The sequence below is a fragment of the Phymastichus coffea genome, unplaced genomic scaffold, assembly GCF_024137745.1.
Source record: "Phymastichus coffea isolate CEN01 unplaced genomic scaffold, Cenicafe_Pcof_1.1 PCOF00013, whole genome shotgun sequence".
In the NCBI taxonomy this organism is placed as follows: domain Eukaryota; kingdom Metazoa; phylum Arthropoda; class Insecta; order Hymenoptera; family Eulophidae; genus Phymastichus; species Phymastichus coffea.
This window is the reverse complement of record NW_026706824.1, coordinates 2,481,465-2,506,204: the sequence shown is the minus strand read 5'-3', so window position 1 is coordinate 2,506,204 and position 24,740 is coordinate 2,481,465. Positions and strand designations below refer to the sequence as shown.

The 24,740-nt window shown below is 41.6% G+C and overlaps 1 protein-coding gene across 3 annotated transcripts in view; it reads left to right on the top strand.

Annotated features, from left to right (window-relative positions):
• LOC131673122 (uncharacterized) overlaps positions 1-24,740 on the top strand; it is a 974,862-nt gene that overhangs the window by 532,821 nt on the left and 417,301 nt on the right. For all 3 annotated transcript variants that reach the window (XM_058950873.1, XM_058950865.1, XM_058950855.1), the window contains one exon: positions 8,807-8,963. In XM_058950873.1, coding sequence (XP_058806856.1) covers positions 8,807-8,963 — 157 coding nt within the window. The remainder of the gene's footprint in view (positions 1-8,806; positions 8,964-24,740) is intronic.

Sequence of the window (24,740 nt, the reverse complement as noted above, 5' to 3'; positions counted from 1 at the left end):
AGACCGCGATGCCCAGCCTCCTTGAAATTCACCCCTCCTTTGCATTTTTTGCAGCACAGTAGTTCACTCAACACGGTAAAAACTGTCACAAACTCGATTATGCGGTACCGATGATCATAGTCAATCGAAACATCATCATTAGATGCTGCTCACAATTTTCGGGCACTTGCACTAGCACCTTTTGGCTCGCCTGTTTCCGTTGTATGCTGGTTTCCTTGAAAAGAACGCTTGCGTTCTGATGCTCAATACCTCCCGGTCTTTTCACCTTTAGGGTAAGACGACATTTTGCACGCAAAACAGCAGTGAACTAATCGACAGCTACGAGAATACTGAGCCAACTGTTGTAAAACTCTTCGAAATAAACCTTTCTACCTATACTTTTAGTCGGCTTAGACTGTAGTAATCCTCTTATTTACACAAGTATACGCACTAATACAACCAAAATTGGAATAGCATCTGCCATAGTACAATTGCGAAGCATCTCGAAGACCCAAACTCAGCGGGGCACCTATTGTATTCGAGCGCGTACCTGCCTACCTGCGCCGCACTCCGGCAGCGCGTCGCACAACGTTAAAGAAAATAGCCATAGCATCGAAACCGCTGCGAATTTCACTTTAAAATTTTAACAGCATACTATTGACATGTTATACTATCGACTTATACAATAAAAAAAAAATCGATTTTTCGATCGATCTATACGAGGATACCCCCTTAATAGAGACGTAGGAAATACGCCTCTATCTTTACCGTTCTTATCTTTATCTTAGTAAGTACGAGGGTGGTCCGATAAGTACTTAGCCTCACCACCCGATGGCGCCACTCTCGCAAAAGAAATATTCTATCACGTAGTAAAACCTTCTCCATGGTTACTGTCAAGATTTCAGCCGAATCGGAGTTATAGTTTATGTTTGAGAACGTGTGAAAGCAAGTGTGTCCGTTGATTTTTGAAAAATGGAAAAAGAGCTGTATCGGACGGTGATTCGATTCTTGTTTTTGGAAGGGAAATCGCGCAGCGAAATCAAAAAGCGCTTGGATTCTGTGTACGGTGACTCTTCTCCTTCGATGGCGACCGTGAAAAATTGGTTTAACGAGTTAAATAGTGGTCGCACGTCGATTTTTGAAGAGCCACGTCCAGGTGCTCCGAAAACGGCTACCACGGAGGATAACGTGACAAAAATTCACGATCTCGTATTGGCAGATCGACGATTGAAGGTGCGCGAGATAGCTAAGATCATAGGCATCTCAAAAGACCGCGTGGGTCATTGTCCTGCATGAAATTTTGGGCATGAGAAAGCTGTCGGCGCAATGGGTGCCGCGTTTGCTCACTCCGGACAACAAGCGCAACCGTGACACAACTTCAGACCAATGTCTGACGCTGTTTAAGCGCAATCCGAAGGAGTTTCTGCGTCGTTTCGTGACAGTCGACGAAATATGGATCTACTGGTATACACCAGAAACCAAGGAACAGTCGAAACAGTGGACTTTACCCGGCGAAAGTGCTCCGAAGAAGACGAAGACTGCCCCATCGGCCGGAAAGGTGATGGCCACCGTTTTCTGGGATTCACAAGGTGTGTTCTACATCGACTACCTGGAGAGGGGCAAAACGGTCACAGGGCTGTACTATGTCGAATTATTGGGCCGATTCGATGTCGAATTGCAGAAAAAACAGCCCCATTTGGCGAAGAAAAAAGAGCTCTTCCACCATGACAACGCACTGGCTCACACCTACGGCATCGCCATGGCCAAATTGATTGAATTAGGCTACGAACTGCTGCCCCATCCACCATATTTTCCAGATTTAGCCCCGTGCGACTTCTTTTTGTTTCCAAACTTGAAAAAGTCACTCGCCGGGCAGAAATTTAAGTCGAATAAGGAGGTAATCACTGCCAGGGAAGCCTACTTTTCAGACCTTGAGAAAACGTATCTTTCAGACGGGTTAAAGAAGTTAGAGCATCGCTGGGCCAAGTATAGAACTAAAAACTAAAACTAAATTAAAAAATAAAACTCCACTTTTCCAAAATTTTCGTTTTTCTTTTGTAGGCTAAGTACTTATCGGACCACCCTCGTACGTATCTAATTGTAAGCCTATAGCTTTGATTATATACGGGCCTTCATATAAGTTTAAGAACTTTTCAATTATTTCTTCTGTGTTATTTATATATTGACTCTGTCATAAATCATAATCATTAATTTTATATTGATAATGACTAATATTATTATTAATACTGTTTGCACGTTTTGTGAGCTTTGAGTCAATTTTCTTCTTTATTTATATTTGATTATGGTAAATCTGCACGTTGATTTTAGTATCTGGTATCCATCAATGCCAAAAATCTCTCCGGTTTAATATGGAGGTGTGCTTCCATAGGAGTCACTTCAATTGTTTCGTGATATATACATTTCATAATTTGTTGTATTTTGAGAATTAATGGAGCCCAACCATTACGATTATCATTGGCATATGCTCTGTAACGGAGTGATTGCTCCGTTTCAATCCGATGATTCGTTCGGCACGCAGGCGTGTCGAGATGCACGCGGTATTATCGAAATAATCAAATTCAATAGTCGCAGAGCAGGAGGGGATGGGAGTCAGTCAACCAACTTGCTATTCGTTGGAAATAATAACAGTCAAAATATGATTTGAATCGCATGCGAGTTAGTTTATTAGTCTATCCTCTACCATATACGAGGTGTGATCAAAAAGTAAGGTGAATATTGAAATTTAGCGGGCTACGTCCGTTCGATCTTCGACTTTTTTATTTGGTTATGTCGGTACACTCGTCTAGAACATACGTTCCAAATTTCAGCTTTGTAGTATGTTTGGTTTGTTTGTGAGAGGCATCAAGGTTGGAAGTGTTTTGCGTGCTCCACGATTTGCTGCTGTCTAAAAACATGGATCAAAAAGGTTGCATTAAATTTTGTGTGAAAAATGGAATCAAATGTTCCAAAACACTTGAAATGCTGAAAGTGGCATACGGTGAGTCTACTTTAAGCCAAAAAAATGTTTACAAGTGGTATAAACTCTTCCAAGAAGGCCGAGAAGACACCGACGACGAACCTCGTTCTGGACGCCCCAGCACATCATCAACTGATGAGAATGTTGAAGAAGTGAAGAAAATAGTGTTGGGAAATCGTCGAATTACCATTAGAGAAATTGCTGATGATATTGGCATCTCATTTGGTTCGTGCTAATCAATTTTGACGAGTGTTTTAGACATGAGACGTGTGTCAGCGAAGTTTGTTCCGAAATTGCTCAATTTCGACCAAAAGAAACGTCGCATGAGCATCGCCCAAGAGCTACTGAATGACGTCAACGATAATCCAGATTTACTCAACAGGGTTATAACAGGTGACGAAACATGGGTATACGGTTCCAGTGGAGGCATTCTGGATCACCAAGACCAAAAAAAGCACGCCAAGTTCGATCAAATGTAAAGGTTTTGCTTACAGTTTTCTTTGACTGCAGGGGCGTGGTGCATCATGAGTTCTTGCCACAGGGTAGAACAGTAAATAAGGAATATTACCTGCAAGTTATGCGCAATTTGCGCGAAGCAATCCGCCAGAAACGTCCGAATTTGTGGAAAAATAAAAATTGGCTTTTGCACCATGATAACGCCCCTGCTCACACATCGTTGCTTGTGCGCGAATTTTTGGCTAAAACCAACACAGTAACGATGCCACAGGCACCGTATTCCCCAGATCTGGCCCCCTGTGACTTCTTCTTGTTCCCAAAACTGAAGAGGCCCATGAAAGGACGGCGTTTTGCCACGATTGAGGAGATAAAGACGGCATCGAAGGATGAACTAAACAAGATCACAAAAAATGATTTTTTGAAATGCTTTGAGGATTGGAAAAAGCGTTGGCACAAGTGCATTATATCCGAGGGGGATTACTTTGAAGGAGATAAAATAAAAATTGATGAATAAATAAATATTTTTTGAGAAAAATAAAAATTCACCTTACTTTTTGATCACATCTCGTATTTGGCCCGCGTGTTTTTCTTTAAGAGAAGCGCGCGCGTCAATAACATGCAGTGTCGGAGCGGCTGTACTCTTTATTCGCAGAGTCTATACATGTACGCTATCGATTTTCATAGAGTACGAGGGATTAGTAATTCATTCCGTTCAGTCGCACAAAAAGTCGCGATATTAAGCTGGCTAGCTTACCTTATTAATGGTCGTATAATGAGCGAGAAAGAAGAGGGTTCGTTAGCGATCCCTTGTCGGAAGTAACTACTCAAGGTTAAGTCAACTGACTCGAGGTTTCGCCCTCGATGGCGAAACTCCTCACTCACGCTCACTCACACACACTCAGTTTTCGCGAGCGCTGAGATGTCACTTCTTGTTCGAAAAATGGCTCGCTCACTCCTTACTTTCGTTGGAAACTTTGGGAAAAAATCCTGGCTTGTTGTTAAGCGGCTGAATGTTCGGATAGCTAATCCTCGACTGGTTCATTTATATTCACGCGCGTTCCGTCACGTCTCGTACCGAGTTCCTTTATTTCATTTTCCCCAACCGCTAGGTGCTACCCTTGCAGGCAACCGCATGGTTGAGGTGATAGCGCTAATAAGACGTTTACCGTCACAGCTCTTAAAAATCTTCCCAGTTCTCTGTGAATTCTTTCCATGATATTACTTTGTGGATGACGTATACTAGAGAATATTAATTTTATATTAGCAGATGAAAGTTTCTCTTTAAATACTTTTGCAGTAAACTGAGAACCGTCGTCACATAAAATTGCTAGTGGTTTTCTATAGTTAGGAATATAATGTTCAAAAATCTTTTTTATAGTTGTATACGTTGTTGATCTTTTTATAGGAAACATAACAACAAATTTACTAAAAGAAACTATAGTTGTTAAAGTATATTTATCTCCGCCACGTGAAGTACATAAAGGACCATAAAAGTCTATTGATAATAAATTATTTGGTTTTTCAATAAATATTGGCTTCATTATAGATGATATTATTTTTGTATAATACTTTGTACGCTGGCATAAATCGCAACGATCTATCGTTTCAGCGACTATTTTACGAAGTTTATAAATATAAATATTTTCCTGTAACATCTTCGTAATTTTTATTGATCCAATATGACCATAGATTTCATGTATTTCTTGGATTAATACTGGAATTATTATTTCAGGTAACAATATTTATTGTTAATTTTATTAAATCCTTTTTATACACTAAGTTGTTATTAATTATATATTTATTATCAAAATTTTCCTTATTTCTTAAATTTTGTATGTAGTTATCCTTTTGTTGTAATAAATCCAGATTTTTGAAATGTTTAATTAAATGTCAAGAAGGATTTTTCGTCAATGTCGCGATTTGAATTTCATTGGTGTAGTTGTTGCTGCAGTCCGTTATATGTCTAGATAGGAACTCAGCGGCTTTATTTTTGTAAATACTCGTACATAATGTTGTAGTCTTGAAGAAACAAGCACTATCTCACTAATCTGGTATTCGTAAATTTACAAATAGTTAAAAATTTCAACGCTTCATGATCTGTAAGTATAATTATTTCTCTTGTACCTCTTAAATATGTTTCCAATTTTTGACATGACCAAACTATAGCTAAAAGTTCTTTTTCAGTCGTCAAATAATTCAATTCCGCGCCTTTCAAAGTTCTAGATATAAATTTTATAACTTCTTCATCGCCTTCACTATTTAATTGTGACAAAGCAGCAGCTATAGTATGATAACTAACATCAGTTGTTAATATATAAGGCTTACTAGGATCAGGAAAAATCAAAGTAATAGTATCGATAAAGATCTTTTTTACATTGTTAAAAGCTGTTTCATGCTTAGGTAACCATTGATAGCATTTGCTTTGTTGCAATAAATTCATTAAATATTTCAGCATAATTTTTTGCTAATTTTGTATAAAAATTTACAAATTCAAGAAAGCTTTGCAAGCTTTTTAAGTTTTTTAGAGCTTTGTAATTTTGAATTATTTCTAATTTACATTTTTGAGCTTTTATACCGTATGGAGTGATAACATGTCTTGAAAATTCAATTTCTTCTTGAACTAGTATAAATTTTGCAAATTTCAATGTAAATTATCTCTACAACAGCGTGTAAACAGTGTACGTAAATGATGTATATATTCATTGAATGTTTTAGAAATGCATAATATATCATACAAAAACGGTATTATAAATTTTTTTAAATCTCCAAATGATAAATTTAAAGCTCTTACTAATACTGCTGTAATAGTGCATGGACCGAAAGGTACTACATTAAATTCGTATGTATTACCTTCGATAATCAATGCCGTATATCTTTTACTTTCTTCTTCGAGAGGAATTTGCCAAAAACTACTTGTCAAATCAAAACTAGATAAATAGATTACTTCGAAACAATGTTGAAAAATATCATTCATATTGTAACGGGGTGGGTTAGCTAGTACAATAAGAATTTGTTGTAGCCCAAACTCCCACGATGCAGAGCTAACTCCCACTCCGTTAAACACGTATGGTTATACGTGTATTCGCCTTTACTTTGATACTTTTGTTTTAGTGTCTTCTTTCTAACAGAGTTGATCTCACCTTAAGTCACCTGACTTGTGACACTTGATCTATTTTAGGTGTGAGTGACCTAATGCTTATACCACCTAATCCCCTAGATAAAGTCAGTTTAAAATTTAATCCGTAATAGATTCGTTAAACTAATAGGAAACGAAAATAACGTAATGCGGCGAATAAAATTAATAACGTTTATGACTAGAAAAATTACAGTCTTTGATGAGCCGAAAGACTAACTAACCATGCGAATAGGATTTTACAATTATAAACAATAATTCGGGGAGAGAGAGATAATTCGAAACTTTGCCGCGAAAACTAATGCTCGGCGCGAATACAAAATAACAGTAGCGATAGACAAAATACACTCATTAGTATTTTGTCGCGCAATAGAAAGAGAGGGCACCTACCCTGTGGTGCAATTACGACGATCAGGCTTGTTGAAGTGAATTAACACTGCTCCTCAAATCAGCTGCGATGCCTCACTCGTTGGAAAATTATTGTTCACTCCAACGTATGCTGCAGAAGAACTCCTGCTGATGTGATACTGTTGCTGCGATGCTGCTTATAATCACTCGCGCACGTTCAAAAATCGAGGAAACTTGGTATCAGCGAAAAACGCCGGAAAAACTGTGTAAAAGTATTGGCGGTACTCTCGCAAAAGCAGCTGAGGCTTAACTGCCTATTTTCAAACTCTCGCGTGCCCTCTCTCTCTCTCTTAGTCGTTCGAACTAGCATCGTGAGTGTACGAATCGCGAACGGATCGATTAATCAAATCGACTACCGTTGCACTAATAATTTTATTGCGTTTCTTTCAATTTAATCTTCGCTAACGAATTTATTATCATCTCAGAGTTTATTTTATAATTGAGTTTGAATGAATTTGTCTATAAAAATATTCACAATTGAATTTATTTTGAATGAATGTGTTTGAACTTAATATTAAAATCCTGAATAAACAAGCTTCAACGCGTTATTCAAGCATTATTGAACTTCCTCGTTTGTAAAAATGTATTCGCCTCATGATTAGTATGTATTATAATTTTCTTGTTCTTTTTAAATATAAATGCAATTACTTCAACGACCATATTATCGCACTTAGCTCGTATTTCCCTGGTAAAATAGTTGATATCGCTACCTTTTCATGTACAAGTCCCAACGCAAATTATTTGTTCTTTTCCTTCATCGATCATTTGAAATTAATATAGCTTCTATCATGTAATCATTTGCATCCGTTGTCAAAATAAATGGTTTATTCATATTTATATATACTAACATAATATCTTTTTCGAAACTGAAACTGTTCCTACTGTTCTTGATGCTCTCATTGTTTCCTCTGAAGATTTGCTGATATAGTAGCAGCTAGCTAACCGCTGGCGGATCCGTTGCTGAGGTCAGGGCAATCTGGTTCTCAATAAGAGAAAAAATAAGGCCGCACTTCAAAATACCGCAGCATTCTGAACGCATATTCTTAATTGCAGTCACGTCAGCGTCCTCCTTAAGAGAGAGTGAGTACCTATCCAACGCTCGCACGCACAATGCCCGGGCCTCCTCATGACCGCCGGTGGATGCACGCACAACGGATAACGGAGCTATCAGGCGCGCTCAATTTTATGTATATTGAGCCCTGCTTTCTGTACTCTCTCTTTCTCTTTTTTCTTTCTACACATCAATATAAGTAACGTGGTTTATTATTGCATTTATTCGCTATGATTATTATTGAATCTCGATGTTCAACCACACATCATACAAAGTTCATACTATTTCTAAATACAATCAAGTTCTTATTTCGTCTTTCTCTCTGTTTTGCCCTCATAAGCCTGCATCCTGGTAGTTTAGTCTACCTGGAAGCAATTATACGTAATGATTATAATGTCAGTAATAAAAGCTATCAATAGAAATATACTTCCTATTGATAACTTTTATGATGTCTCTTGTTATGTGTAACAATTATGTGAGTGTTTAGAATACCTATTACATGCATCGGCAATTGACGAAAGACGCTGCCTCTGAGGGCAGACATCTGAGTTAAAGACGTGCATGTAACACTTTCTGAATCGAGTATTAATACAGCCCTCTAGGTTTTGATACTTATTGCTTACATAATACAAGTTCATAAAATAAACCAATATGAATTATTTTATATATTTATGTTTATGTATAATACAAACCAATGATTATTTCATGTAAAGATGATTTATATTAATTTATTCGTACAAAAAATCATAAATACAATATTAACTCATAAAATATATATAACCAATGATCATTTCATTTTCAGAAATATCAGCACCTATTGTTTATATTGGTGATATTAATAGTTATTATTTAAATTCAGTAAATAACTCAACTATCCTTGTCGTAGGTGGACACAATATTGAACAAAAATTAGTGCACATTCATTCAACAAATCTTCTTTTATTTTTAACTGATACGAGGTATGTACATATATATATATATATATATATATCTAATCAAAGATATAAGTAAAATAACAATATATGCAATACAGAGACACATATTAAATTATTTAATTAATTCTTTCGTATCGATGTAATAAATAGGTAATATCACACGTATTTTGGGATTTGTGCGTATGGTGTACTGTTTGATTGGCGGATCAAGCCGAAAAGAGGAATAGATATAACCATTCCAGTACTTCATTATATGGATGGGAAATCATGTCTCTCTTGCACTTACAGTAATTATGATACATCGGTGATAATTAAAATCTTTACTCCTTCTACTCTCTCTCTCTCTCTCTCTCTCTCTCTCTCTCTCTCGCCTTCAGGGTAATCGAAGCTATCGTGCATTTACTTTAAGTCATCAGTCTCTCCTTCATGTTCTATCTTCTCACAAGCTGTCTATGTTTCAGTTTCCTCGGCACTTCAACACATAAAACCAAGCCAGAATGAGTAACAGTAATCACACTCACAGCTTGGTAATAGTATCAGCTCGGTGGTTAAAAGCGACAAGTAGCGGAATCAGCTCAAAAAGACCATATAAATGAATAATGATAATGACTTTCCAACAAGCACTATAGCTTTTTTAACTAGTATACGCAACATTTTTAGCCATTTTAACATAGTCTTCGAACTAATGTTCATGGATAAAATTTTTTCACAACCTTACATAAATAATGTTATAAAAAATTCCAAAACTTGATGCATTTATGTACGAAGGAAATAATGAATACCGATAACGAATCTCCAATTGTCTTCTTTATTTTCCCTACAGGCGATGACTCCATCTCTATCTCTGCTTATGTTCCGCTTGCAGAGTTTCTGTTTCTTTCCCACGTAATAAGTTAAACGATGTAACGTTTTAAGCGAATGTTTCTTTACACAATACTCTATGATTCATTTTATCCGGTACAACCACTGGACATACCCCTTCTATCTTCCTACAGGCCAAGGAGCCTGGCTTTGTCCTCGCATCTATCATTGTCGCCGGTTGCTAAGCAGCCGTGCACTGCGCCGTGTTATTCGTCGCCTGAACTATTCGCCGCCACTTCAATCTCACATTTACATCCAGTCAATGATCACTCAAACACCATCGCGGATGCACCCGAGTGGTTCAGCCAAGAGGCCCAACTAAATGCCAGTCGTCATCAATAGATGTGTGATTTGTAGTCTCAACTGCATGTAGAACGTTAGTTTAGAGATGACCTCTACGCTATCACGGATGAGCCTAAACTTCTTCGTCCACGGCCTTTCCCTTGATTATAAACCCTTTTTCAAAGGGTACCCTTTTTCAAGCAGCCCCGTCATTACTTCTTGCGCTTGGCTTTGGCGGGATACACAATCTCCCGCATATCATACACACGCGTGAATAGAGCCCTTCCCCCATCTCTAGCCAGAACTCACTTTTCCCCTCATCGTCAGCAGTCCCCTGGCACTGCTCGTCGGTCACTCTTTGCTCGCTTCTTCACCTTTCTTATAGATTCTTCCTCGACCCGTGATAGGATCATTCGCTTCTCCCTTAAACTGAAGGAGCATACTGCGCAATCAATTTTTGGCTCTGGTGGCCCTGTGAGGGTCTATCTTTGCTCCGTATGGTCGAGGCCGGTATTTGACCTTCTCATGAAAACGAGAAATATCAGCGCTGAAATTAGCTACGCCTGGCCCATGGTTCGTAACCAGGGTGTTCTGTAGGCAGATCCAGCGCTCTGAGCTCATTCCTAGTATGACTGAAGCTTACCTCTGCGGGCTCGCCCCCCTTCAACGCGTGACTCCACCTGTTGCGAGACCTCTTTTTCAGCTAATCTAAAATCCTAGACGACCTTCGCCCTCACCTTCTCTCCCTCTTCAATCTAACAATACTTCTGTTTGATATTTCCCCACATAAAACAATTTAGCTAAGTCAAATTTGCTCTCATCTATCCAATCCTCCTGCTTCATTGTTGTGCACGTGAATATTTATAAATGGCCTAAACATACCCTCACATTTTTCCCTCCTTGAAGCTGAAGTCCAGGTACCGTATGATCCAGGTCCGTTGGCCTAATAGCGACCTTCGAAACTAAACTTAATGAATTTGTACCGGATGCTCACCTCTCTTTCTCAAACTATAATTTTGTACTGCTTAATCGTGTGGGCAGAGAGGGTGGGGCCGTTATATTCTATACGCGGAATTCCCTAATGATTAAAATATTGGCAACGTCTGATCGTACATTCCACAACACTCCGAAATTCATAATAGCTGACATTCATCTCAATAATCATACCAAATTACTTTTTGCCGTTATTTATCGTCGTCCCTTAGCTCCCATCCCTTCGTTTTTCTTCGATTCTATCTCTATTTTCCTTCCTCATTATAATGACGTTCTCATGACAGGCGATTATAATTCCGAGCTCTCCTCCGATCTTCTCCATGTCCGCGCTCCTCGTGACCAGCTGATCTCTCTCGTCTTAAGAGTTGTTTCCACCGAGCTAAATCCTAAAATTTTCTCAGTCTCACTCCTCTTTTCTTCCCTATCACGACTTCATTGCTCTCTCAATTTCATGCTCATCCATTAAAACACTCCTCCTCCCGCCCTCATCATCACATTGATCTTTCTGCCCTTAACTTGACAATCACAACCGGTTTTTCAGCTTCCTCTCTCAATCTTCCGCCAGGTTCTCCTCTCTGTCGTTTGATCAACTTGAGACTTTTTTCACCAGCACAGTACTCGCCCCCTTTGATCAACTTGTTTAACTGCGTAAGGTTGCCATTCCGTCAAAGGAAAAGCCCTCAGTTTCTGACAAGCTGCGAGTCAAGATACGCACGCATGACTTCCTTTTTACCTGTTTCCAAGTACAAACAATTTTCAAAGTAAATTTATTTAAATTATTTAAAAATATACGAATAGATTTAGGAAACATCGATACCTGTAGAAGAATTACTATTAAATTGAATGGCAGACTGATTAAAGCATATAAAAATATACTTCATTAACTAAAGCTTATAGCCGTATGTATACTTTATGCCGTATTTTACTTCCTTAACTAAAGAGCGAAGGTACCCATCAACTGCGTGAATTGCAACATAAACTATGCACTTCTAGACGTAATCAACAAGCTAGGGATTTTATTGATGTTTCGTTTATTCACTGACTTATGATCATTCCTGGAAAAGTCCACAAAGTCTTCGAGATTAGTGTACAGAATATTTATTCTTAATTGATATATGTTTTTAATTATAATCTTTTAGAATATTTTTAATTAGAACTCCAAATAACTACTTTTTGACAAAACTGTTTACAAGAGCACGTGTTTAAACTACATAGTATCATCAAAATCCGGTAATTAGCACATTGCAGAATTGGAGTCATGAAGGATTCTGCGATGTTATGTAAAAGAAGGTTAGGTCAGTATCGGAACGTGATTGCGCCAATGACAATTTGATTTGAACATCTTCTCTAGCCAAACAATAAACCTATATTCAACCATCAAATTCAGACTAATTGAAAACAAAATTCCCCTTTTAGAGACCCGTAGACAGATAAATGTTGGCATTCTCCAAACACAATAAATAACCCCTAACACTGACGGATCGGACATTCTCGGAGAGTATGCTATAAACGCCAGTTTGATACTGTGCTCCTAATCCGCGATTGATCACATAAATGAAATTGTACAATTTACCTTTTGACAATTCTGAAATGTAATCAAACCAAAGATGAACCAATGTTCTTCAGCCATCGTATTCAGTGCAATGGAAGGCAAAGAATTTCCATTACAGTTACGTAGAAGATGAAATTTTTCAGTTCTTTAATTCCGGTATTAAGCGCAATTTTAACAAGAACAAACATTATAAAGCTATATGTCCACGTACTCTATCCAAACGATAAACAGGTATTCAAACATTATCTTTAGTATAAAAGAATGAAAAATCCTTAGAACACACTGCCGTAAGCGACGTAATCTTTGTATCCTCCAAATTAGGTGATATGCACTCATATGAACGTGAATAATGTACGAGGTCTGTTCAAAAAGTATTGTGAATTTTGTATGTTTCCAAAAATTATTTATTTATTCATGAATATCTATTTTATCTCCTTCAAAGTAATCCCCCTCAGATACAATGCACTTCTGCGAAAGTTTTTTCCAATCCTCGAAGCACTTAAAAAATCATTTTTTATGATCTTGTTTAGCTCCTCCTTCGATGCCATTTTTATCTCCTCAATCGTGGCGTAGCGTCGTACTTTCGTGGGCCTTTACAGTTTTGGGAACAGGAAAAAGTAACAGGGAGCCAAATCTGGGCAATACGGTGGCTGCGGCACCATCACTGTGTTGTTTTTGACCAAATATTCGCGCAAAAGCAACGATGTGTGAGCAGGAGCGTTATCATGGTGCAAAAGTCAGTTCTTGTTCTTCTACAAATCCGGACGTTTCTAGCTAATTGCTTCGCACAAATTGCGTATAACTTGTAGGCAATATTCCTTATTGATCGTACTACCCTCTGGCAAGAACTCATGATACAACACGCCCCTGTAATCGAAGAAAACTGTAAGCAAAACCTTCACGTTCGACCGAACTTAGCGGGCTTTTTTCGGTCTGGGCTCATACGGCAGCTTCCATTCAGACGATTGAGTTTTGCTTTCCACATCATAACCATAATTTATCAACAGTTATGATCGTTTGAAGCACATTTAGGTCGTCACGGGCCGAGTCCAATATCTCCTAAGCAATGTTAACGCGATGCTGTTTTTGATCGAAATTGCGCAGTTTTAGCAGGAATTTTGCGGCGACCCAACTTATGCCCAAATCATTGGTTAACATCGAATGGCATGAGCCAATCGATATGTTTAAGCTCTGAACTGCTGAACTGCCTTTTGCGAATCCCGATCTAGCCTTTTATACCATAGGCTGATGTGCCCCTTCCTGTGTTTTTGCTGAATTAATATGCGATGAGTAATATATTCGCGGAAATATTATGGAGAACGTGCTTAAACTAATCTATCCTGCTAGATAGATTTACAAATGTTCCCGGGAGGGTTGATATGATAGGAAATTAAATTACCGATACCCGGTTTGTTACGATAACCCGTTATTTACTTATCATAATTCGTCACGTACTTTTTCTTTTGTATCGACGTGACATGCCCACCCCTCGGAGTCCTTTGCTGATAAAGCAGGAGACTAGCGCTCTTCGAGCGCTACTATAACTATTTTGTTGGAGTATATATATTTTTTTGTTATCTTTTATCATTCTACATACATATTTGTATTGTTTCGTTAAATATTTTTGTGTTGGTTTATCTTTGTTATATATATACCTTTTTTATATCTTATTATATATATTTTTTTCTTGTTTTTTTTGTTGTTCTTATTATTATTATTATTATTATTATTATTATTATTATTTAATTATTTTAAGAATAGGAAGGACTTGGGATAGGATTACAACAACTGCAAACGATGAACCTACAAATTCCTCTGGAACCTACATAAAACCTCCTTGCCAATACATCTGGCACAAGGAGTATTAGTGAGCATGAAGTGTTCGGGCCGGACACATTCGGCCTCCATGGCCATTTGTCGGTCGATCGAAGCGGCTGCGACGTTTGCCCGGCAGAAGAAACACCCCTGTCAATGTGCGGTGTCTTGTCCGCACACACGGCATGTATTGAAAGGGACTCGTCCGAACCCCTCTCCTCCATAGGTTTCCTTGAAGAGGAATCTTAGGTGCAGGTGTCCGTGATGGGCCTCCTGGAAAATATACTACGTCAGCTGGTGGTAGTTCCAGCCTCCATCGTCGTCCAATAGTGGCAGCTCAGGATGTTGCATGCTCATCTGGGCTTCCCGGTTCTCCCATCTTGTAATTAGTCGTTTCATAGTTGCTAGCAAAGGGTTGTTCTACGCTGTTATAATTCACATCAGAGGAAGTATTGAGAGTTACTGAGTATAGCAAAACATTATTTTGTAACGTCGGTATAAGATAGTAGTCAGTTTCGGAGCTAGTTTCAAGTTGGCAAAATACAAGATTTGACTCTTCCGGTGATGTTAACAGACTAAACTCGCAGGAATTATTGTTTGGCTTGCATATAGTCGGGCACTTATAGTTCCCGATAGAAGATCCCCATACATAATTCCAGATAGAAGGAAAAAATACGTTTACACTCGTTATCAATTGAATCCTTGCTTACAAATGCATGGGTAGTTTCTCCTTCGGTCACAGTCAGGTAATCACTTTCTGGGCTAATGAACTTAGCGATTTGGTTAGTTTTGTTAAGATACTGAAATACTGGTTGTGAATATAATTTGAAACTCTGTGTATTGCTGCTTGCGACAAGGGGAAAAATTACTTCGACAATGATGTTCTTACGAAAGTAGACTAACCTCTGCAATTTGTTGTAGTGTTATGATATTGATTTTTGATATATGTACTGGCAACTTTGAATTAGTAATTGCCTTGATAGTTTTTATCGCGTTTAGCAAAAATTGCGGATTGAAAGAAAATTGTTTGTTTTGCAGGAGTTGACGTTCTTCAGTTGATATGTAAATAAACTTATGTAAAATGTCGTTAATTTCGGCTAAAATAAGGCTAATGTGTGTAGAATTATATACTGGGCTCATTGCGCTAGTAATCAAATGTGCATGAGTTTTTCTAAAAAGCAAAAGATTTGTTTCTGATTGTAAATTATTTTCGGTAATATAAGATAAGTCATACTCGCCCATTTGTTCGGTCAAATTACTCTCGCGCATATACAAAACATCTTCAAGGGCCTTATCGGCATGTTCGAGTAAGAGGCTGTCTGGTGATGCTAGGGCATCCCGCCCCCCGTTAGGTGTGTCAAAACCGTACGCGTTGAGAGAGGTGCTGACTGCTTCGTTGATGTGTTGGAGTTTTTTTGTTTCTTCGTAGGCTGTGTATATAGAACTTTTGATGAAATCGTTTATCTCGATTGTGTTGCAAGCTGCAGATATTTTTTCCAGTGTTTGGGTGAAATTATACTGAGAGTTAAGCACCAAACATGCAAAAGAGAGAGAATCAAGAGAAAAATACGGCACCGACCTCGACCTTCAGCCTCTCTGACGGCTAGAGCGCTCTTCAGTGTGACGTCACTGGTGTGCTCCTCGCTGACCGTCTCGCTGATACTTGTTGTCGCCGCTATTTGTTTTCTCGCTCGTCTCCTCGCTTGCTCCACAATATAGCTGCCTCAATCCGTATATCCCAAGAATTACTGTTGCCGTTGTTTCTGCTGCCTCCTCGTTGCTCGGCGCTGCAGCACGTCAAATTCCTCGCGCGCTCGCCCGCGCACCTCGCCGGTTACCCGCACGCACCGGTGCCGGGTATCTTTTGGGACACGGCTGGGCGCGACCCAGCCTCACGCTCTATCACTCGTCCGCGCACCGGGCGTGTCTCCTAAACGAACAAAACGTCGGCGAGGTCGCGAGGCCAACTCGAAAAAACCGTGGCCTTTCGGTTTATCCGCGCGCGCGACTTTCTCTGCTCATTGCTTAGCAGAGACTCTCTAATTTTCCGCGGCGATCCGCAATTCGAGCGCTTTCTCTCTCTCTCTCTCTCTCTCTCTTTCTCTCTTCTTCTGCGCCATCTGCGTCGCTCCCGAAGACCGATCTTCGATTTCCGCGACGCAGGCGACAGACCGTATTGAAGATCTGTCGTCACAGGTAGCGACCCTGCGACGTGAAATAGACCGGTACTTCAAGGAGAGGAAGGCTAACTTCCCCAAGCGGCCAAGGGGTCGGCCGCAGGATAAAGGGAGGAGTAAAACCCCCCCTGGGTCTCCTGGCCAGCGTCGAGAGGGTCAGAGGAGAAAGATAGATTTCTCCCAACCTATTAAGTGCTCATCCTGTGGCAAGCTGGGCTTCACTAGGAGGTACTGCCCGGATTGCAATAAGGAAACGGGCAGGGAAACGGAGGACGGAGGTCCCCTCCGCGTCCCCAATAGAGGTGACCTCTCGCCGCGGGTCGCTCGAACGTGGCGGTGGCCCGTCGGCGACCTCAGGGTTGGGTTCAGGCAGGTCTCGGAAAAGCCACTGAGTCCTATGAGACCCAGCAGTGCAGTGGCAGACGAGGCGATAACTACCGTGCCAGTGCCTCACCTGGGCAACAGGGCGTTCTGAATCCTCGAAGGGTATGGAGGTCGGATTCAAGTGATGGAGCACGGGTACGAATGGGTCGGAGAGGAGACCGTCGGACCCAAAAGCTCCCGGAGACCACCCGACGCTCCCGAGGATACGCCTGGGAACCAGGAACTAGCGGGTGAGAGTACGTCGATGCGGGTAGCGGCTGCTCAAGGCAAGAAGAGTCGCGAAAGCCTCCGGACCACAGAGAAGAAAGGGACGGAGAAAACTCCCCGTAGTTATAAGCCCGAGGATAAGACTAGATGGTGGCTCCAGGTAGACATAGGTGCCTATAGGTTGAGAGCACTCTACGATACAGGAGCCTCATCGACGGTAATGGGTCAGCTCGGGCTAAGGTTGGCATCAGACATGGGGCTGGGCCTTGATGTGACGCGTGCGGGCGAAGCCAAGCTCGCCGACGGTCGTCCATGCCCCATATTGGGTCATGTGACTTTGCCTTTCACGGTAGGGGGAATCAGCAAGGATGTCAGAGTTGCCATTACGCTACTGCTATCGGATGACTGCTATGTAGGCGCGAATTTCGCAAGGGAATTCAGCGCCAACCTGAACCCTGACAGGGACCAGCTGTACTTGGCGAAAGCCAAAGTGGCATGAGAGGGTGGTAGCCAGGTTCGGCGCGCCCGAGATATTTCTTTCGGACAACGGGACCGAATATAACGGCATCCGGCGCGCCCTTACTCCAGTTTACCACCCACAGGCAAACCCTACAGAGTGAGTGAATAAAACCCTCAAGGCCATGCTCATGTCTTACGTAGAGCGGGACCATAAGAGCTGGGATGAGCACCTGCCAGAGTTCAACTTCGCGTTGAACTCGGTAACTCATAGCGCGACAGGCTATAGCCCGGCTATGCTAGTCTTCTCGACCTTTAGGAGAGCCCAGGATCAGTTGGCCCGGGAAGCTTCTGAGGGCCAAGAACTGACCGAATGGGGTGAGCACATGCGCCAGTTACCCAACTTATGGGAACGCGCTGGCTCTAAGTCCAGGGAGGAGGCGGACCGTCAGGCGGTCTACTATAACAGGAGGAGACGCCAAGCCGACTTTAGGGTTGGGGACTGGGTGTGGAAACGGAACCGTATCTTGTCTTCCGCAGCTCAGGGCGTTTCGGCGAAGTTGGCGCCGAAATATCCTGGTCCATATGTTATAGAGGAGGTATGTGGGACTAATACCTACCGCGTCGGTAACCAGCAGGAAGAGTTGCCCGAGCTGGTCCACGCTAAGGATCTCAAGCCCTATTTCGGCCCATTCTCGGACCGGGACGACGAGGAACCGGAAGGCGGGGACTCAACACCGTTGGAGGAAGAGGAGGGCGCAGGCGACCCGCCAGCGAAGGTTGAGGATCTCAGCGGGGATCCGATATGCGAGCGCGTCGCGATTGCAGCCCCCGCAAACGAATGTGAGGAGTCCGTGGCGGCTCCAAAGACGCCGATCGAGGCGCTGGCTAAGCGAGGCCATGGTAGGCCGCGCAAGAACCCTGCGAGCGAATCCCAGGCACCAGGCGGAGATGACCTGAATGGCAATGCGGCAAGGGGAAGAGGCAGGCCTCGTAGAACCACTCAGCACGTGCGGAAGGTGGTCCTGCCAGCTACCCCACAAATGGGCCATATTCGCGAGGAAAGCGCAGGGGACCGGGACGTCCTCGTAAATTGTAGCGTCGAGCGTGACGCAGCGACGGTTAGGTTAAGGGCTGAACCTGAGATATCCCTTAACCCCCCTCTTCTCTTTTACAGATGGAGAGGAAGCTGGTGATCAGCGAAGAGGCCTTCGAGACAGCCACCCGGATGCTGCTCGACCTTAGGCTGGGTCCGGACGCCGATCGGCCGATCGGCGACGTTCGCAACTTTGTCCGGGCCCAGGTCGAGGTGGCTGCCCGAGAGGGCCGCTCTCGCCAGCGGGTGGACGACTTCCTCCGGGAAGGATTGAGGCCGCAAGCAAGAAAAGCGGAAACCCGGGAAGCGTCCACCCAGACCGACGGTCCGTCCGAAGAGGGCCGTCGGTCTTCCTCCATGACGGACCTGGGGGTGCAGACCCCAGAGCCGAGCAAGCCAGCGATGGCTGACGGCTCAACTCAGTGCTCCAGGCCAAAGGAAGCCTGTGGCCAGGGGCAGTGGGTCTGCAACCACCCCCCGTGTCCCCCAGCAGCACGGGCTCGAAAATTCCTGGAGGCACGTGCGACTGGGCCTCCAGGAGGTCGAGAACGCTTGGGAGTTCATCGGGGAACTCCAACGCCAGGTGCATGTGCACCTGGAGGAGTTCCTCGACTTCCGAGGAGCCCGAGAGATGCTGGGGGAGTGGACTCCGGTGGTCCGGCGGCAGAGGGCCTATGGTGAGGCCCAGCTGCGCGTTGACCGGGGGCAGGACTCCCCAGAGGCCGCGGGCCCGCCGACGGTGTTACCACCGACGGCACCAGCGAGTAGGGCCGCGGCCAAGACTCCGGCCAAGCCCCCGACACAGACTCAGGTCAAGAGAGTCTTGGGGGCCCCCGGTGCCGGGCAGGAGTTCACGGTCCGCGTGGACGGGTCGGTTTCCGACCCTACCGTGGTGGTGCGCACCCATGGGGGAAGCACATCCGCCACGGCGGCTTTTACCGCCGCCCTGGGAACCCCAGCCCAGCAGCCCCTTCCGCCGGCGGGCAACCAGGGCCAAGGATCTGTACCAGGCCCCAGCAGACAGCAGCGGAAGGGCTGCTACATTTGTGGCCATCCCGGGATTACCACCACGTCAAAGTGCCCAAACAAGGCGGAGCACTGGCGCTATCCACGTCACAAAGCGCCAGGAGGCTCCGGCAAGTGAGGAGGGAGTGTGGTGGCCGAATAAAGGGCGGGGCGAATAAAGGTGTAATTTATAAGGATGGATTGTGTTAATTTCTCCCTTTCCCAATCTTGTCCGTAGGGTCGCGAGTCGGCGAAGTAGTTCGGTCCGGTAGTCCGAAGCTAGGAGGGGGCTGCAACGATTACCGAAAATCGTTCGACTCGCGTAGGTTAATAAGCGGCTGAGCGGAATAGCCGCGATCGGTTCGAGAGAGAGAGAGGGCGCGTAGGGGCAATGACCGGGAGGGGAGAGTTCGGTAGTCAGTATGACTGTGTCACTCAGTCCGGTAGCATCCAAGTTTGTGAGCGTGGAGCAGACATTGTTTTTGTTGTTTTGCGAGCGAGAGCAGAGGGTTCAGCAAACCATTGGCGATAGGTGAGCGAGTGGTGCGCGCACTGGTAAACGTGCGCGGCTGTAACAGCGGTTGGAGTTGCCTCAGCAGCAACAACGACAGCAGCGAGTCTCTCAACGGCGACAGCGAGAAAACCGGCTCATAGGCAGCGACAGCATCAAGCGTAATTGGATACGGTTGGCCACCGTATCCACAACAACTTCGCGGTAGGTGCACGTTATTATATCCATTGTTAGGTGCGATCCCGCGCAGCGTGCGCGAGGAAAGTATTTACAGCGTGCGAGTGTTTAGTCCGCTACCATCGCGGAGTTCTCCTCCCCTCTCCCCGTGTATATTGTCACCTGAATTAGCGTGCGTGAGTCTCTCATTCGATTCGAATAAGCTGGTAGCATAGCACGGATCGCGCGGATACCGATAAAAGCGAATTGCAAACCGAGTTTCCAGCAGCGGCCGTAGGAGCGCTGCTAAGCAAGAGCGACAGCGCCGCCAAGTGGCGAGTTGGGGAACCCAACTCGGATTGGCGAGGGAACACTGCGCAGGCGCACTCCCGGACAAGGTAGGTTAACGTGCTTACGGCACGTAGCTAACAAGGCGTCGTTTGACCGAAATAATACAATTAATAGGTCACAGGTTAAACGGCCGCCTGTTACAATTTATACACTCATCCATTGTAAATTCGCTATAGATTCCAATTTAGCGATACAAATCTCTGTTTGGCCCAAACTAATTAACAAGTCTTTCAGAATACTTAAAGCATGCAGGATATTTTCCCTAATTTGATTTAAGGATTCAGGGTCTTCGTCCCGTATACATAAACCAAACTGGTGATATTTTTAATTCTTTTTATTTTTTAAGACTTCACCGACTTTCAAGGATTCATTTAACAATAGTTTATGATATTTAATTAATTCGCGCACTCCTTCGTCGCAAGGTTGCCCATTTGAGCTTATAAAATAAAGTACATTATTGTTACAATTATGTAAAGGATCGCAAATTTTTACAATATTTCTATTCATATTATATAATATTTCATCTGAGTCACAGGATTCATTGGAACTATCTTTTTCATTCGTAATTTCTGTATTATCTGTCGTATTTGTGTTTTCTTGATTCAAGTTTTTATTTTCCAAGTTCTGATTTGATTTATGGACTCTGATAGGATAACGTCTTTCCTTTTCAGAATCCAACGAGGATTTGCTAATAGAAATTTTCTATCCGGAATAGACTACTGAATTAGAAGCAGGAACAGGTATCTTTTTAGGTCTTCCCCTAGGTCTTTTGGTTGATAAAACTGGTTTTATAACGTCTTGCGTATTTTTTCGCGGTTGACCTGGGGGTCTTTTGGAAGTTGTAATTTCGGGTGCCGTATTACGGATTGATACCGGTGAGCTTTCGTGAGTTTGCTTCTGTCGTCTCGTAATCACATTAGTACTAATATATGTCTGATTTATCTACTACCAAACTTTTTACCTCAAATAACTTACTTTTTACAATAGTATCAATTAATTTATTACGTTTACTTAAGGGTTAGCTGTGCACAAGGAAACAGTTATGTCGACTGTGCGCAGTGCTTTTGTGTTTAAATTAAGCAAAGCTTTACTTTTATATAAGCATTCATTTCCTATTATTCCCTCTGGGAAAATAGGAAAGTCATTTTGGACAACTTCGAACCTTGGTGTTAAAGAAAATATTTCGAAAATATATCGTTTCATAGGGTTTTCCACTAATACCTTTAATTATCAATTTATCAGCGGTTTTCACAAGTGTTTCTTTTGCAACAAATCGTCTCTTAATAAAGCTAATTTCAGAGATTGTACTTATCGAAAATTGTATAGTGTATTCAAATTCTGGATTATACATGTTTATACAGGGTAGTTCATCGTTAATTATATATAGATCTATGCTTCTAATCTTTCTATTCTCCATAAAATGTTCGTTTTCTAAAAATTTTAAAGGGCTAACAATTCTTGATGAAATTAAATGTAATTTTTCAAAATCTATTTTTGCGTTGATTTCGTCCAGGAATTGATAACTTATGACACCGTGGCAAGGTAAATCGTGCAAGGTAAATCATCTTCGATGATGTAAATTGCGATGATGTAATTGATAAATTCTATTACATGTCCTAATATAGGCATTTCTACACTGTATTTCACTTCTATATCTTCTGTAAATAGTCCAGATAACATAATGCTTTTGTTCAAATGATTCAGTAATCCTTGCGGGACCACATCACTTTTCAAGACGATTATTGAGGTAATTGTGTCAATCAAAAATTCTAGTTCATTGATCGTTAATTGGTAATTTACGGTTAGGATCAGATTTCTTGGTTCTAATTCTTCGTAGCAGTTTCTTATCGCATTTATCTCTGACATGATCACGGGATTGCGCGATAATGCATCAGCAGCTGAATTAGAAGACCCAGGTTTGTAAATTGTGTTATAATCATATTGCGATATCCAAAATCGCCATTTGTGTACTCTCGTATTTAGGTCGGCTGTCTTGAACCAGACTAAGGGTTGATGATCGGTTATTATGGTAATTGGCCTATCATATACATAGAACTTAAAAGCTTTTATACTTTACACAATGGCCAAGGCTTCCTTTTCGTATATTTCCTAATTAAGCTCAGGTCCTCGCAGAACTCGAAAAAAGTAAGCGATAGGACGATCAGAACTTATGGGGCGCTGTGATAAAATTCCAGCTATTGCTATACCTGAGGCGTCAGTTCTAATGTTGTATCCTTCTGATAAATCCGAAAATTGTAATAAAGGAGCATTACATAACATATCTTTTAATTTACTAAAACTTTCTTCAGCTTTATCATTCCATTCGAATTTTACGTCCCTTTGTAGTAGTTTAATAAGAGGTTTTGCTACCTTTGCAAAATCTCTTATAAATCGTCGGTAATAACCCAAGAGGCCAAGGAATCCACGAACTCCTTTAACATTTTTAGGTCTCAGAAAATCTCTTACCGCTTCAACTTTTTTTGGATCAACTTCTAACCCATGTTCACTAATGACATGGCCAAGATACGTAACTTTGCGCTTCAAAAATTTGCATTTAGATATTTGTAATTTTAGACCAGCTTTCTTCAGCCGATCATTAGGTAATTTGAATTTTTTATCGTGTTCTTCAATGGTGTCCGCGTAAATTACTATATCGTCCAGGCATACGAATAATTCTATTCCTTGTAATCCTCGAAGAAGTGTATTCATTAAACGTTGAAAGGTAGCCGGTGCATTTTTCAATCCAAAAGGCATTCTAAGAAATTCATAATGACCAAACGGCGTAATGAAGGTAGTTTTATGGGCATGGTCGGGGTGCATCTGAATTTGAAAAAATCCCATGGCTAAATCTAGAACGGTCTAGAATTTAGCTCTTCCTACTTGATCGAAAATGTCATTTATTTCGATATCTGCGATAGTTTTCTCATTTAATTCTCTCATATCACGAACCATCCTGCCATTTTTATCACTAGCTTTCGGAACTATCCAAATAGGTTAATTGTATTCGGATTTTGATTCTCTAATGATTCCAGCCTTTAAGAGTTTGTCTATATGATATTTTAATTTGTCCTTCATTGTATGCGGAAACTGGTATTGCTTCTAGCAATTGATCGCTTCATTGTCAGTGGTCTTAATCTCATGAGTAACTAAATCGGTACCCAGCAAATCGTCACCAGGCAGATAAAAAACATCTTTAGTTTCATTCACTAGATTGATTACATGACTCTTCTCTTCTTCCTCCAAATGACTATGATGTAAGTAATCTTCTATCTTTGTATTTGGATTTTGAGTGTCACTTTCCATTACTAGGTCAGTAAAATTGTGTTCATCGAGATCTTCGAATTCATTGATATCGAGTTCCCGAAACATTTCGCATTCTTCCATAAAGAATGTATGTTGCATAGTTAGGCTAATATCTTCCTGTGATTCCGAATTTATAGATGTGTGCGAATTTCGGTTGATTCCAATGATATTTATTCCAGAGATAGTATCTTCATTCTCTAATATCATGGGCAAACGATGGCAATTCGCAGTGATTGTATTAATTCTAAAGTCAAGTATTGCTTTTGAGTGCTCAAAAAACAAGGATCCTAGTATTCCTCCGTATCTTCTGTCGAAGTTGTTTTCCACAACGTGAAATATAGTATACATCCCGTATAAATGGATTTCGGTACTTCCTAAAGTTGTATGTACTTCATTACTAATGCCTTTTACGCGAGTTATTTTCGTGTAATCTATCTCATTGTCTCGTGGAACTAAATATTTCCTTATTATATTAATTTCTGATCCTGTATCTAGCAATAAAAATTCTTTACTGTCCAACGAATTTAAAATTTTAATTTTTCGACAATATTTCTCGGATGAATTTGTTGTAGAGTTGAAAATTGTGAAGTCGTGATTAGGTAATACATCAGATCACTTGTAAATCTAGTACATGCCCTGGTGATATAAATTT